Source organism: Sinocyclocheilus grahami, unplaced genomic scaffold (genome assembly GCF_001515645.1).
Source record: "Sinocyclocheilus grahami isolate Dianchi unplaced genomic scaffold, SAMN03320097.WGS_v1.1 scaffold4.1, whole genome shotgun sequence".
NCBI classification, from domain to species: Eukaryota; Metazoa; Chordata; class Actinopteri; order Cypriniformes; family Cyprinidae; genus Sinocyclocheilus; species Sinocyclocheilus grahami.
In genome coordinates, this window is record NW_015505183.1 from 2,224,068 (window position 1) to 2,240,443 (window position 16,376).

The window sequence follows — 16,376 nt, forward strand, 5'->3', positions numbered from 1 at the left end:
GATGGATTCATGTGTAAGCTTTCTATAGCCAGTGCTATTTTCTTTTGAAGCAGCTCTGACTGTATCATTGAGGATACTCCACAGTAAATTAAATCTAAAGCCAACAGCAGCTGTATAATTTTGAGGCTGCAGTGAGCCGCTGCAGTTCTGAGGGTTCACCGGGTACAAACCCCTGACGTAAATCAAATTTCTTCTGGTTTGAACTATGCCTCTAATTCATCCCCAGAAGCATGCTGGACAGACTGCGCTGAAATGATGACACGTAAGCAATTAAAAAAGGGAAGTGGATGGGCGTGAGATTGATTGCTGACAGATATATGGGAGAATGATTTACTCCTCTCAGGCCTTCTTCAACAGATTGACTTAAACCATTTAAACACACAATCACTCCTGGGCAACTGACATGAAATCTAATCTAATGAAAGCTTTAAATTGGAGCCAGATAAGCCATGTAGAATTAGCAGAACAGCTCAAAAGCCATAACACGTTACAACCGTTTTGAGACTACAATGCACAAATATGTGGCATTGCATGTTTAAACTTTTTTCCTTTTCAGGACAAATCTAAAGATGCAAAGAGCTGCCACAGCATCCGTGACCCAGTCCACAACCACACAGAACACCACAGTCGTCACCAAGTCTAGAGAACAAATCCTCACGCAGAGTAAGTTTCAAATCTGTACTTTATACAAATAAATCTGACACCCTGTTTACATCAAACGTGAATGCAGTGACGCCACATGGCAAAAGCAAATCGAACCCATTATAATCAGTGATTCTGTCTACACTGGATGCCCACTGGATTCTATTTCTGTCGTACTCCATGCGTTTGCGTGACTTCTGACATGAAGGATTTGGAAAGCTCATTTTGACAGGCCCAGTGTAGACGGTCTCAAGCTGATACTGTGTGAGAGTGAGAAATCTGGAAACATGAGCATTTTGAACGCCTCACTTTCTGGAACTTGTTCTACAACGTATTTGAAATAATTCACATTCAATTTTGTATTGCAAAATTTGTTATCAAATTAACTTCTTTAAATGTGTCCTTATTTATGTTTTATTACATTAGATTTGACATTCTTCATTTAGAATATTTTTTCTTGCCATTTTGGCTTTATTCATGTTTATGTTTTCATTGAATGATTAATAGGGGGAATTTGTGGTCTTCCCAACCCCTAATATGTCTAATAAAACATTCTCTATTTATTGTGTTCACAGGCTCAGGAGCCATGATCGCTGTAATCGTCATTGGTATAATCATCATTCTCACATTTTTGCTGATAGTCCTCAAGACGTACAACAGGTATAGCAACATTTTGATGTGAACCTTAATGAATGAGTTACCATGAGGTGAACACCTTGTCTATCTTGACCCAATAGCAGGACAATTTTAGACAGCCATTGTAATGAGGCCTAAAAATAGATAAAGACCTATTCATTTCAACCAGGCTCACACTACATTCTCCAAAACTATTAAGAGGACAAGAACACTTACAAATATTTTCAGGACTGAAAGACTTGTTTCATAATGAGTTGATTTATGTTTATAATTTAAAGCATGCACCGGTATTAAAACCATTATTAATAGGCAGATCTTTTTTTTTCACGTTGGGGCCAGTAACTGAACAAATGCCAATATTAAAATTAATGTTTTGCAAATGTAAACAGAGGAAATGAGCATGAACAGTTAAATATCCAATAGCTATGCCACTAAATTCTGATCATCAATATGCTACCCATCATTTTTATAATCATTTAATCTGACAGGAGGACTCATGCAAACAGGATGCTGGCTGGAGGCTCCAACAAACCACGAAAGAAGGTGTCCTCAACTACCACAAACACAAACCTGGCCATTAGCAATGTGGGTGTGAGCTCAGTCTCTGGAAGCTTTGTGCAGTCCTCAGAGAACGGGTACCGCATTCCTCGGGTCGACCTGGCAAACGTGGACCGGAGTAATGGGGAGCATTTCAGCACCAACAGCGGCTCAACTATTGTGACGATACATGACATGCCATCAGTAGATAACACATAGCAGACATTGTCTGGACTCACACGTGCCAAGATACTAACATACCAACATGAACAAAGAAGCAATGGAAGAGGCCTGGTCATATTTAAACATCTGCCATTAACTGAACATTCACTGTCCGTGATTTCTCATTTTATGGAACTTTGATAAAAGTCCACTTTAAAAAACAAACAAGCAAAAAAAAAAAAGTCTGTATATGATAATGAAGAACCTGAGGAACACTTCAGACAACTGTCATACCACTTGACATGATTATGGTTTTATTTTTAGCACTGGATTTGGTAATGAAATGTAGGTTAAAACATATACTGCCTTGAGCTGAAAACTTTTTCTTAAAAATGGAATTGGTGAGACCCAGAATTCAGTTAGAGATGATAAGGATGCCCGTTAATTTAACTTGTGTATTACCATGACATTTGCACTCTAATAGAAAAGTCTCTCATAAAAGATTGTTCAAACGTGTAGCGAATTTAGCTCACAACGACAGGAAATATGAATAATTAACCATAACTAGTTATAATTAACTATTCATATTTTAGATCCGCTGTAGATATTTAGCTGACCTCTCAGGGTCAACTGTCTTGTCAATTCTAAGAACGTTAATTTCCTGGTTAAGGGAAATAACTTTCTTACTGTACAATTCTATAAGCTTGTAACGTAAATCTGCATGATTAGTGACTCCGGTTATGAGCAAACAATGAACACGTCAAGTGTGATACAAGTAAGGTTTTATTAACTACATAAACACTTAAACTAGTCTAACATACGACATAAACACATAAACTGGTCTAACATACACATACACACACACACACACACATACAGTTGGTATAGGAAAGGGTTAAAGTTTAACCGATATACTGTTTTATCACTCTGTATATACTTTACATTTATGCGTTTGACAGACGCTGATCCTATGCAGCTTAGCTTGCATTAAAAGTATGTATTTTGTTTATACAGTCCCTGGGACTCAAACCCATGACCTTGATATTGATAGCGATCTTAGGCATCCAGACTAAAATGCTATTGGTGACTCGGGAAAACACTGCATAAATATGAAGTATCTTCAGATGTTACCTTGTGAGCTGGTGTTAATTACATCTTTAGAGGTGCTGGCATTTCCTGCATGAAACAACCACAATGCCCAATTCACTAACAAATGTGTCCCTGGACCACAAAACCAGTTTTAAATCGCTGGGGTATATTTGTAGAAAATAAAAATTGTATGGGTCAAAATTATAGATTTTTCTTTTATGCCAAAAATCATTAGGATATTAAGTAAAGATCATGTTCCATGAAGATATTTTGTAAATGTTGTACTGTAAATTTTTGATTAGTAATATGCATTGCTAAGAACTTCATTTGGACAACTTTAAAGGCGATTTTCTCAATATTTAGATTTTTTTTGCACCCTCAGATTTCAGATTTTCAAATAGTTGTAGCTCGGCCAAATATTGTCCTATCATAATAAACCACATATTAACGGAAAGCGTATTCAGCTTTCAGAAGATGTATAAATCTCAATTTCGAAAAATTGACCCTTATAACTGGTTTTGTGGTCCAGGGTCACAAATGTTCTTATTTAGGAGTCAACTGAAAAGATTTAATTCACCCTAAACTTGTTTGCGATTTGAATCAGACTTAAGTCAGTGAATCTTTTAGAGCTATTACTGAGTTTGCAGCTGATTACATCAATGAATCATGAATCATTTATCAGTCAGATTTAAAATGAACCAGGAACCACTGCTTTTTAAACATAAATATACAGTTATTATATACAAAAGTTATTCAGATAAAAAAAAAAAAAAATCAACTATTTAAAATGTGGAATGTATTTAAAATTCAATCAGATTCACTACAATGACAGCGTCAAATGGGAACTAAACCACTTTTGTAATTTGTCAACCAAAAAAAGTCATGATTTCCAAATATGGTTTAATTGAAGGAGCCAATGTCTATCATTTGCCAATTTTTAGTCTGAAGCCCTGTTTGAGAAATAATGTAGAAAACTTCAACTTTCCTCTCAAGGAATCCAGACATCTCCAGAAGTAATCTCAAGAAAATTTATTCACAATCTTCAACAAAACTGAAGTATTGCATAAGAATAAAGGAAAAAGAAAGAAGAAAAATACAGCAGCGCTTGATTATATAAACATGTAGAAACATTTTTTTTTCTGTGAACAGTTATACCAAGCTCTCTGGCTAATGTTCTAGTGCAACATCTCAACAAAAACACTCAGGCACAAGATAAACTTTTTCTCAAGGAGATCAAATACATTTTGCATGAGAAAAGACATTTATAGCTATAAAGGAAAGCTGCAAGAACACATACTTTGAGTATACTCCAAGGCAACCATGTCAAGAAGGGTCCTTTCAACGCAACAAGTGTCTTCTTTAGAACTATGATAGTGTCTTGTGTTATTTAATATCAAGTGCAAATATGAATTCAAAGTAGTGGATACTGGAAGTAAATGATTGTTAAAAGCCTTCCTGAACAGAGTTACGAGTGGCGTTCACTGTGTGTCATAATGTCATCTTACCGAGTGTGGATTTGTCTGTCTGCATCTACATACCGAGTCCATTTATTGCTGAAGAATATGGTTAAGTGAAAGAGTTAATTATAATTTTTTTGTTTGTATTTTTCTGGAAAGGAATTACTTAGAGACCAAAGAGAGTACATATAAGGCATTAACCTGTTACACACAAGACATAACACTATAAATTACGTACAAATATAAGATTTTACCTGAGAAGGAAAAGGTGCCACAACTTGAACACAAGTCACATACACACAACATGATGGCCTTTTAAGTTAGCAGAATACTGAGAAATCAATTTAAAAGTCTTTCCTAAATTTTAGACACTGGTTAGACTGTTGTGGTCAGATATTCTTTCAAACAGTTAAGTTTGAGTAATTCTGTGGGACTTAAGACAGTTGGGCCGTACTGGCTTTGTTTCACGCTGGTAACACCCTCACAAGTGCTCATAACTCATCTAAAAGTTGTGCCAGTTAATTTCACCTGATTTGAAGTTTCATTCATTAAGACGACTTTTTTCTTCTTCATCAGCCAATCGTTTGGTCTTTGACACCTCTCTGCGTATGTTTTTAACGTACACTCAAAAAAAGTAGTTTCAGCAACAGCAGAAAATTACGGAATAGAAAAATAAATATCATTCCACCTGTTCACTTTTCATTGAAGAGCAAATGAAAATGAGAACTATAATATATTTGGACACACTTCATGATGCAAGAACTCCACGTTGGATCACGTCCGAACCGTAACGTCTAGTAATCGGGCTTCGAAGTCTTTGGGCATGACACCTCTTGCCCTGTTCTGATTGGCCAAGATCAGACTCTTTCACATGGCTTCGGTTTTCACTTCCTGTCTGCAGCCGGGTCCTAATTTGAGGGGAGGCTGCAGCGGGACTTGTATTAAAAATTAAGGAAGAATTTTGGTCCACCACGTCATTTCTGTCCTGTCCATCTTTCCCCGATGACGTTCTTGCACTCCGTTTAGGGATTCTGAAACTGCCCCAGTTTTTCAGATGCCGCCTAGTGGTTCCATTTGGCACCATTTTCCCCTGATGTTGGCTTGAGATTGTCTTCCTCGGTGATCCGTTATATGTGGTCGAAGCAGTGACTACAGAACTAGCAGTGGTTCTGCTGTGAGACGGCAGTAATCGGTCATCCATGTTGTCATGCTCAGTCTCATTCTTCACCGTGTCCTCCATAGTCTTCGACTGTCTCAGTTTGTCTTTTATAGACACCTGTTCCCACAGCTTGCTCCTCCTCCTGTCCTCCAGGGGGCGCTCACTCTCCTCATCTCTTCTATGAGATTCACTGCCCCTCAGCCTGCCCTCCGAACGTGTCACCATAGCTGATGGCGCAGTCTTACAACCTCCAGAGCCTGAATCAACGACACCAGAACTGGGAACATTGTCCATGACCAGGCTTTCCAGTCTGGGCATCTTTGTAGGATTGTCTGCTTCAATATGCTTTGAGACTCTATAAATGTTGCTCCCTTTCTCATGATTTTGAACAGTGGTGCCCAGGGCACTGTTCTGGCCACAGTGACCCTTCAAAGGCTGGGGGGATGCAGGTACAGGAGGTGCCATCCGAAAGTAAAACATAGCCTCCTCCAGATGTCTAGCAGAAGATATACCTGACCAGGAGAGAAGGTAATGGTTTAAAAAAAACAAAACAGATAAAATATTCTTCAAGTGTGTACAGTAAGCATCATACTGACCAGCGACACTTCCCTGCTCGAGCAGTCTGATGTGGTGATGAAAGATCTGCTCTTGCATTCTGCACAAGGTTCGTTTAATTCTTTCCCGACGACTGACCATGTATGTCAAATTACGCACCTGAACACACATATATGTAGGTGAGACATACGAATTCTACCAAAAAAAAAAGTGATAATTCACTTAAAAACGAAAATTCTGTCATCATTTACTCAACCTCATTCATTCATCTTGAGAACACAAATGAAGATATTTCTAATATGTTCTCACCCTTCTTGATGAGGTTTGTTCTTGCATGTCAAGCAAGCACGACTGAGCTTTTGTTTACATTTGATTTGCTCTATGCATGTGCAATGTTAATATATGAACAAAGGCCTAAATGAAATCTGTTCATTATTTAAAGCGATTGTCTCTTGGTTTAAACCCCTTGATTTATATGGATTCATTTTCTATTTATTTTTCAACTTTTAATGAGTGATTTGGTTGCATGGACTTTAAAGGAGACATAGTATGCCCCTTTTTACAATATGTAATATAAGTCTCTGGTATCCCCAGAAAGTGTCTGAAGTTTCAGCTCAAAATACTCCACAGATCATTTATTATATCATTTTGAAAATGCCTATTTTGAGTGGAAGCAGACACGCGCTGTTTTTCGGGCCCGTTTCTTTAAATGCAAATGAGCTGCTGCTCCCCACCCCCTTTTCCAGAATAGAGCGGCGCCATTACAGCTTGGAGACACTAAAAAACATCTGTTTTGGTTCTGATTATCATGTTTAACACTCTGAAATCATGCGTTTTAAACCATACAAGTTAAAATTTTTGATAAACGGTTTTCTCAGAGCACACATCCGAAGCACACGGACAGAAAGCGGCTGTCACAGGCATGTGAGTACTAAACTAAGTTCTCATTCACACACAAGTTTACATTAAAAACACAAGAGTTACAAAAACAGTTGGTTATGTCTGTGAAGGTAAACTGCTGGGAAATAAATCACGTTTATTTTAGATCTGTGTGGCAGCAGCAATATACAATAAATAAATCAATAAATGCACAGCTCTCGTCTCCTCTGAGGCTGGGACTCTAAATAGTGTTCTGTGCTCGTCTGTGCAGCTAAAGACAGAACAGTTAGCATGTTTTGCTCAAACTTTCACCATTGCATTAGAACTGCACGCCGCTGTTGTCGCTTGTGAAATCAAAATGATGGCGCCATGGGTGGAAACCTGGTGGAAACTTACAGATTAAGGGGCGGTAATATTATAATGAGATCCCTTTGCCACGTCACCAAGGAAGCGAAATCAGATGCGCTCGTTTTCTCAGACGCTTGCAGAAAAAGGCTTACAAAAACAAAGTTACTGGGTTAATATTTTTCACGTTTCCTTGGTTGGTAGATGCACTGGGGACCTGATTATAGCACTTAAAACCTGGAAAAGTCAGATTTTCATGATATGTCACCTTTAAATGGAAAAACAGTAAGAGAGAATATTAAAAATATCTTCATTTGTGATCCGAAGATGAACAGGTTGTGAACAACATGAAGGTTAATAAATAACAGTTTTTAATTTTTGGGTGAACTAATCATTGTGTGGAGTCAGTTTCCAAACATGGAAGACACGCTCTCAGCAGCAGTGGCAATAAAGCACATAATAATCTAGAGACTTAACTACTCTGTAAAAATGGTTTATTCGTCTAAAACTTCCTTTGTGCAGTGGGAATAGTTTTTAGGTTACCAATCTAAAATTCTTATAGCTGGAGTTCACAGATAGTTATTATTACATTTCCATCTGGTATCTTATTACCATAAAATTAATTAAAATTCCTCCACTTCTGACGTCTTGACACATAGCACCATAATTTGAAAAAAGGGGCTAGTGTGTATTTTCTGTTTGGGTTTGGCTAAGCAACATATTTTATGGTCTAATTGTAAAGATACAGGTGTTGTAATGACTGTGGCGTGACAGAGCGACACAGGGACAGAAATGTTGTCAAATGTTAGTGATGACACTAATTTAAAACCTTGAGAAAACACTGATTTTAGTCACAATATTGAATAAAAAAAAACATTATTAAAGGAATCCAACTGTTTACTTGAAATCATGAAGGAAAGGCAGGGAATGGAACATGCTGTCTAAAGTCCAAAGTATACTTCGGTTTTTACGTGTATGCCAGGGACAACGTACAGTACAGACTTGGTTTTGCACTAATCAGTTGTTCCAAAAGGTGGCAACACTAGACTGGGCTGCTGTTTCACAGTACAAAACGAAACTAAAGAGATGAACAACAACAAAATAGCAGAGACTGCAATAAAAACAGATGCCCGCACTGACAAGCGCTTGTGTGAGAGGGTTATGAAAGAAGTGCAAAGACATTTTTATTGGTCATAACGTCTGGAGAAAAAAAGACCATTGGTCTAAGCTTTCTAGAGAGCCTGCGTTTGCACACGCTATCAAATGGAGTATACTTTGAAAAGCTGCGCATTAGACTATATGTAAAAAAACTGAAGAATACTTTGGGCTTAACAGTCTTGAGCTGTGATTGGTGGCTGCTGTCTTCCTTTATATTGTACCAAGTAGTAATGTGAGGTAATGTGGCTACAGAATGGCTTTGCAAAACTTACCCTCTCTAGATCCTGTCGTAAATGCGTGAAGAGGCGGAGTCGCCGCAAAAGCACTTCCTGTTCCTGTCGGGCAAGGCTGTCTTCTTCCTCTTTCTTCGGCATGATGAGCGGCTGGTTAAAGTTCACCTTCCTTTTCAATTTCCAGTATTGGAACAGGAAGTCCACAGTTTCCAGGGGCAACTGCAGGTGCTCTGCGACTTCATCAGCGGCGACGAAGCGATAGAACTCGTCCTCCAACTGCTGAACTCGAAGTTTACGCTCACTGAGTCTGGTTTCTTTGGGGTTTTGTGCTAGCCTGGGCTGTGTAGAGGATGAGATGTTCACTCCCCTGTTTCTCCCTCTCTCTTCTCTGGTCTGGACCTTCACTGGCCTGTCATCATCTCCCTCTTCCTCATTCCAGTCCATTCCTGAGTGCTTGGGACAAAAAGACTTAAACTTGACTTCATCCGACTCTGTGAGGATTGTGTTCATCTTCAACCCACACTGCAGACCGCAAGTCACATGGAATGCCACACGGCAACTTTTGGCAGAACACTAGGGGGATTTGGAAAGAGAGAATGTCAGGATTAAAGCACAGAAGATGGGGAAAATGTGAAGTTGATTTTTTTATTATTATTATTATTAATAAATTAACAAAATTCTACATTTAAACCAAGTAGCATGGTTGCAGCATCTTGCAAAAACCAAACTGAATAAATAACACTGCTTTTGGCACTCAGCAACGATTAATTTATTCCACAAGTGATAGCGTCCAATACCTGAGGGGGATTACAGAAATAAAGTGAAGTCATGTGATCTCAACATGTTGGCTCCCATGAGGGGACTCAGTCCATGGAAAATTAAACAGCTTTTATCAGAATACTGATATAACCTCAACCTATGTGAATGTACATAATTTCAAACATTTTTCAGAAATACTATCATTCATTTTGTATGTGTAACTTTTTTATTAAGTGAAAAGTACCTAAAATCATTAACCTTAGTATCAATTGATATTATTTTATTCTCCAGAGCTCAAATTGAGAGAAAATATTCAGATTTAAAATGCACTTTGGGCCCTCTGGAAGATTTTGAATATCTGAATGAATAGCATAATAAGTAATAAACATCAGCACTGTGTACCTGAATACAAGCTCCTGTTTTCTCTTTACACAGGCAGCATATTAAAGCCCATCTGTTGCTGGGTATATGAGACACATTGGTGATAGGTTCCATCTTCTCAGGGTTACCAAAGCTTACCTAGAGGTAAAGAGCACACAACAAAGACCAGTCTGAGCTCACACAATACTCTTAAAGGGGTCATGAATTGAGAAATCAACTTTTACTTGAGCTTTTGATATATAAGAGATCATCATATTAAAAGAATATCCTGAAAGTTTCAGACCTGAAAATGTCCTTGTTACTGAAATAAAAGCTTTAATTTCACCAGGCCCAGCAAATGCCAGATCCTGGAATGTGCCTACCTTAGGTAGGTTAAACACCACCTCCACGGAAGAATATCAATGCCTAATTCTGTAGCCCCGCCCACTGAATCGCACATGACATAGTAGGGAAATAATGTAAGTGGCGCTAAACCGGATCGAGCAACCAAGCAATAAACATGCTGTTAAAGATAGCAAAATATTGTGCAGTGCCTGGTTGTGGAAGAACACAGTTGCTGCATGACCTTCCTTCGGATTCAAATATTAGGAATGCGTGGTTGAACTTTATATTTAACGAAGTTTCAGCTTACGCGAGTAAAACATTTAACGTTTGTTCGCTTCATTTCACCGCGGATTCCTTTGTAAGCAAGACACAGGTCGACGCTGGATTTGCAGAGAGACTGAGATTAAAAAGCAATGCTGTGCTGTCTATATTCAATCTGACGGGAAATACAAATATTTTGTACTGTGTCACTATTGCTTTGTTTGAGATAGCTTGATGTCCTGATTATGTGTGCGTGTCTAACCAAAGTCACAGAAGGCTCCAACTATGAAGGACGTAGCTTGTCAAACAGACACACAGAAAGGTAGTTTACTATGCAAAATTATTATCCAATCATAGCAGTGGGCATTTACTTCCAAGTCTTCAATGCAGCACACCCATAAAAACAGAGTGTTTCTCGAGCCGGCCTCAAAACCAGGGTAGGAAATAGCCTATTACCTATTGATTTTTATATTTTTGAATGTAAAAAAACATGCGGACATCATAAGTGGACCACAGACAACAGTGTAATAAATAATAAAAAAGCCAGTTCATGACCCCTTTAACAAAATTACTTTATAAGACTTGCATGCATCCTTACTTCTGGTATCCAGAGAGCACAGCTGACGTGGACCCACTTGGTGCCACTGCGAGTGGGTTTCATGGCCCCACCTTTTTTAGGACACAGATGGCATTTGGGAAAGATACCCAGTGCACAGGTACGACAAAGCCAGCTGCCCTCAGGAACCTTCAGTATACCATAGCATGCCTGTGGGGAGGTACATTGTTATATAATTAATATGTGCTTGCACATGCATTTAGACACTCAGGTGCACAAACACATACATACACACACCTGATGCACACAGATGTTGCACTTGTCACAGAACACCATTTCGTTGCAGTCCTCGCCATCAGGGGACTGACAAACGTCACACACCACGTCTTCATCGTACTCGATCCCAAGCCCCTTCTCCGTTTCCATGGCGTGGCTCATGTTGTCATAGCAACGGTGCTCAAACTCCTCCATGACCCGCTCCATTGTCAGCTCATCCAGGAGTTGCATGCCTACAACCAAATCAGTTAGCTACACGTGACATTTGTTTCAACAGTGTGTAAGAAATTTGAGTGCATAATGGGTAAAATGAAAACTCCAGACTGTATCTGCTCACCCATCTTGCTGAACTCCTCGTTAGCAATCTGCATCCAAGCTACGTCCTCCTCATTCAGGTCATAACGACACATGCCATCAGCTAGCGTCTGAATACCCACGTATCCCAGCATCGATGACTCAGATGAGCGAATCAGCTTCTTTGGCCTGATGAACAGAGGAGCGGGGGATTTCTCAGCTACAGTGCTGCAGGAAAAAAAGAAAAACAGGAATAAATCAATGGCATCCATTAAAGATGAATAGTTTGACAGGGAAAAAAACTAAATCCTCATACCGCACTGAACACTGTGGTATGGAGTCAGGACTAACAGGGACTTGAACCCCTTTCTCCCACTCCTGCCGCCAAGGATCAGCCAGCTCATAATAATCCTCTGGATTCAGCTGGTATGAATCATGCAGCTTCATAGCAGTGATCATGTCTGTCCTGAACACCTGGAGGAGAAAGAAAAGAGGGGGTGTGACTATCAGAATATGCATGAAAAGATTTGTGACAAATATCTACAACATTATCATCTTTGTCTGTTAGGGTCGTATGTGAGGTGGTTCTGAGGGTGAAGCGTTTCTTTGTACCTCTGAGGGTCTTTTTCCATTCTGTTTCATCTGCTTGGAGTTGGAATGCTGAGACCAGGATGTGGAGTTACCTGAAAGAGACAGTAAGACTGCTGAATCTTGTGCCGAAGACTCCAAGAAAGAGGGATACTTCATGTTATTAGCAGCATTAATAGTTCTATTAGTTTCAAAAAATGGCAGTATTAGTTTTGCAGAAGGAGAGTGCTTGTGACACATAAATGAATTAAAAAAAATTAAAAATTATATATATATAAAAATGATGTGGACAGAATTTATAATAAACATATTGCAAAAATAAGAATTGTCCAATCTTGAGTTCATGGTGACTTTAAGAACATGCAACTTCAGTATTACCAGAAGAGCAATATAGATTACTCGAGGCAAGTTGGTACTAGAAAATAAAGTGTCTGTCTACTTACTTCCATTATCTGAGTCCTCACTGGTGCTCGGGACACGGCTTCGCTTCATCGTCAGCTGCCGTGGCCTTCAAGTGATGCAGAAATCTGCAGAGGTTGATCAAACATTAGCAGAACATTCCTGTGAAAACTGATCCTGCAGAGATGACTGGTGAGTGCACTGCTTTCCCCCAGCCAGCCGCAACTTGACTGAAGCCAGCAGAGACATGCAGATTCAGAGTTAAAGAAGACTTTACAAGCCAAACTCAACTTAAAGACTACGTTAAGATACTTTATATTAAACTTCATATAATCCTGCTATTTGAGCTTAATATGCAGAATCAATTTATAAGTAATTTGTACGCCGATTCCTCCAAAACGTGGTGCTATCCAACCGCTGCTGTTTGGTTGAGCACCGCAACATAACATCGGTGCAACCAATCCCGTGGGTCTGAAGGCGGGACTATCTGTTGAATAGACCAATGGCAGACTGAAATGCTCGACATCCGCCCGGAATTGCTTCCGTTTACAACAGTGAGCGCAAGCTAGATTAAAATGATTATTACGTTTTGAATGTGGATAATTTTCTTACAAAAACGCATCAGTTCGCTACAGAAGGCCTTTGTTCACCCCGCGGAGCCGTGTGAGATGCTTTTTTTTAATGGATGGGTGCTTTTTATTTAACTTCTTTTGGACTGAAGCAATGCAACACCCGCTGAGTGGCATTAAACAGCTGGAAACATCCACAGCGCGCTCCCGCACGAACAGAGGATGATCTCTTATGATATCATAAATTACGAAATTACGAATCCATTTGAGTTGTTTACTTGTTTGTAAGCAGGTGAGATGCATCATGAACATCTTGCACTTTCGATGAAAGGTACAAAATACAAAAGATGGAAATCACATTGAGATCACTTCACAACAAAATACTTTGGTCTATAATATACTTTATAATAAGCATAAATGTGTGGCAGAACGTCACGGGTGGTGCAAGCTTTTTACTAAATAAAAAATACACAAATAATAAACAAAAAAATCAAGAGGCATTTTTTTCTGTAGAAGGATGGTAAATGAATTGTATTAGGACTATTTGATACAAAAATCATATTGTTGAAATGGAATGAGGCCAGGAGTTGATATTCAGACTTTCTTTAGCTAAAAATCAACTACTGCTATTTTATGTATGGATTTTGTGTACATTTTTAGAAGAATGTTTTTTTCTGTGTTAGTTCAACAAATAACCACTAGGGGTCACACTTAACCATATGTCAAGACGACAGTGCATAGATACACAAGACGGGATAGAGGGAGGAGCTTATTTTGACACCACCGGCCAATCCAAAACAGCTCTTTATCCCACCCTTCTCAGACTACATCTGGTAGGCCTCAGGAGTCAAGCTCACAAATAACTAAACCTAATTTGTACTAAAGTTGGTCTTTTGAAGGAATCGTAAGGATCAGGAGTGGGCTCACTCTGTGTTGGAGAAATAAAACTGCTTTATTACTTTACAAAACGAGGCCAAGGTGGAACAACAGATGTCTGACATGTGCATGAATATGATTACTGACGTGTCTGCAGATAAGGGCATAAGGCAGAAGGGTTCTGATTACTGACAATGCTTACATTAATACACTTGTGCATATTCATTTGAGTGCCAAAATAGCATTGTATGATTTTCCGGTCCGACAGACCTGCACATCTCTGAATCCTGCTTCGGTGAGCATATGTGTATAATGAGAGGGTGGATGCTCTTTCCCTTCTGTCTGCACCAGCATGTTCAGAGAAAACATCTGAACCATAGTTGGACCACGGCGGTTCTCAAACAACAGTGCCTCTGCGATCAGAACGCCTCCACCTAGATAGAGATGAAGATAAAAGCGCAAGTCAGATGCTTTGAAAACGATCATTTTAGGGCCTATTATTGACCAGGTAATGACATCTTTTCTCACCTGGATGACATGCTGTATGAATCTTCTTCAGTAGTTTGAGATTTTTTTCCTCCTTCCAGTCATGAATGATCCGGGCCAGAATGTATAAATCTGCAGGAGGGATTTCTCCTTCAAAAAAGTCCCCTACAAATACATACACATACATATATTATACATTTACATATACCTAATTGCTTTAAAGATCAGAAATGCCATTATGAATTTTCAATTTAGTTTTTATCTTAATTTAGCTTTCATATCATCATGCACATCATTGTTAGTTTTATACTGCCGTTGAAAAGTTTGGGGTTGGTAAGCGTTTCAAATGTTACTGAAAGAAGACATCTATGCTCACCAAGGCTGCATTTAATTGATCAAAAAGTAAAACTAAATTATTAAAAGATAATAAAATTTCCATTTTAATCTATTTTAAAAATGTAATTTATTCCTGTGATGGCAAAGCTGAATTTTCAGCAGCCATTACTCCAGTCTTTAGTGTCACATGACATGAGCCTGTGTGAGTTCAGATAAATATAAATAAGTATAAATGTTATAAATAAAAATCTATTGCAATGTATAAGTCTAATAATGCATCCTTGCTGAATAAAATTCTCTTTTGAAAAAACAAACAAACAAAAAAACATACTTACTGACCCCAAACTTTTGAATGGTAGTTTATTTATTTATTTTTTTACAGTGTTTACCAGTTTCTGTTTATTTAATTTTCTTAGTTAATGTGCTACTGTAACTGGTATAATTAAAAAATGCCTAACAGCACTGAATTTATCAGCAGTGCTATTGCCATCAAGTGTTTAATGTGTTCATGTTTAATACAGATGGTTTTATGATATATTATTTATAAGAAACTAAAACATTAATTTGAGGCCATTTTTGAGTATTTTAGTTTGACTTTTTCCCAGTTATTTTAGTTTTTAATTATATTTTAGTTAAGAAAAAAGTTTCCATTTCAGGTTTCATTAACTATAATAACACTAAAAACTTAAAATATTCTGTGGTCAGGGCAGCCATTAGACTGCTTGTTGTTTTCGACAAGTTCAGAAGGAAAGAGAATCGGTCAAATGCAAACCATTAACAATCTTACGATGCGTCATTACGCATCCTCTTGAAAACAGATGGTGGCGTCTTGCTGGGCGAAATGCTGCTGAGCAGTCTGGACCACAGCCGGGAGATCCAGCACCGTGACAGTGGAGGAAGGATACTCTTTAGCCAACTCTCGCGCTAATGCACCAGAGCAGCCTGCAAAGCATCTCAAAATAACATAACTTGCAAATCTACTACTTCTTGCACATTTTGTAGAAAAACATTTTTCTACAATTATGAGCTTTTTATTTTTAGCTCAAATAATTCAATTCATATTTCGTAAGGAAAGAGTCAAAACAGAAAAAGTTCACAATGCATTTTCTAATCGAATGAATATGTTTGCATTTCATATCAGTCATTTTCACAAAAATTATGCAATTCTCTCTCTTGTTTTCCTTTTTTTTAGGATATTTTAATTAGACAACAAGGCAACATTTTGATTACTGATATACTATGACTAAATAAGACTTTTGCGGTGTGATTTTTTGCACTAATACTGCAGCCACTATATTTCCCCAGGAAAAACCCAAAGTTGAAGTAATATTGTGATATATTGTTACAGTTAAAAAAAAGTTTCCTGTTTTTAGATATTATTCAATGTAATTTATTTCTGTGAGCCGAATTTTCAGCAGC

At 38.3% G+C, this 16,376-nt stretch overlaps 1 protein-coding gene and 1 long non-coding RNA gene across 3 annotated transcripts; both read right to left on the minus strand.

The window, feature by feature from the left end:
- Positions 1-3,877: 3,877 nt before the first annotated feature.
- Positions 3,878-13,278, minus strand: LOC107582685 (protein Jade-1-like). Of its 2 annotated transcripts, none has more exons than XM_016268620.1 (10): positions 12,735-13,278; positions 12,316-12,386; positions 12,020-12,177; positions 11,747-11,931; positions 11,431-11,642; positions 11,176-11,343; positions 10,014-10,130; positions 8,892-9,425; positions 6,279-6,396; positions 3,878-6,194 (listed from the first exon to the last, which is right to left on the minus strand). In XM_016268620.1, exons 1-10 carry the CDS (start codon positions 12,781-12,783, stop codon positions 5,272-5,274), a joined length of 2,535 nt encoding a protein of 844 aa, XP_016124106.1. In that variant the 5' UTR covers positions 12,784-13,278; the 3' UTR covers positions 3,878-5,271. The 2 variants fall into 2 exon arrangements, with proteins under 2 accessions (XP_016124106.1, XP_016124101.1); XM_016268615.1 differs by having other exon boundaries at positions 12,316-12,419.
- A 658-nt stretch (positions 13,279-13,936) lies between these two features.
- Positions 13,937-14,779, minus strand: LOC107582699 (uncharacterized). Its single transcript, XR_001608969.1, has 2 exons — positions 14,664-14,779; positions 13,937-14,569 (listed from the first exon to the last, which is right to left on the minus strand). It is a non-coding gene; the product is annotated as an uncharacterized lncRNA (long non-coding RNA).
- Between the last annotated feature and the right edge of the window lie 1,597 nt (positions 14,780-16,376).

What these genes read in the sequence shown, in the direction of transcription:
- LOC107582685 (XM_016268615.1), bottom strand. Translation starts at nt 12,783, where the DNA reads ATGAAGCGAAGCCGTGTCCCGAGCACCAGTGAGGACTCAGATAATGGA. An exon ending in ATACCACAGTGTTCAGTGCG is followed by an intron (nt 11,932 to 12,019) that starts GTATGAGGATTT and finishes TTTTTCCTGCAG; the next exon opens with CACTGTAGCTGAGAAATCCC. An exon ending in TACGACAGGATCTAGAGAGG is followed by an intron (nt 6,397 to 8,891) that starts GTAAGTTTTGCA and finishes ATGTGTGTTCAG; the next exon opens with GTGCGTAATTTGACATACAT.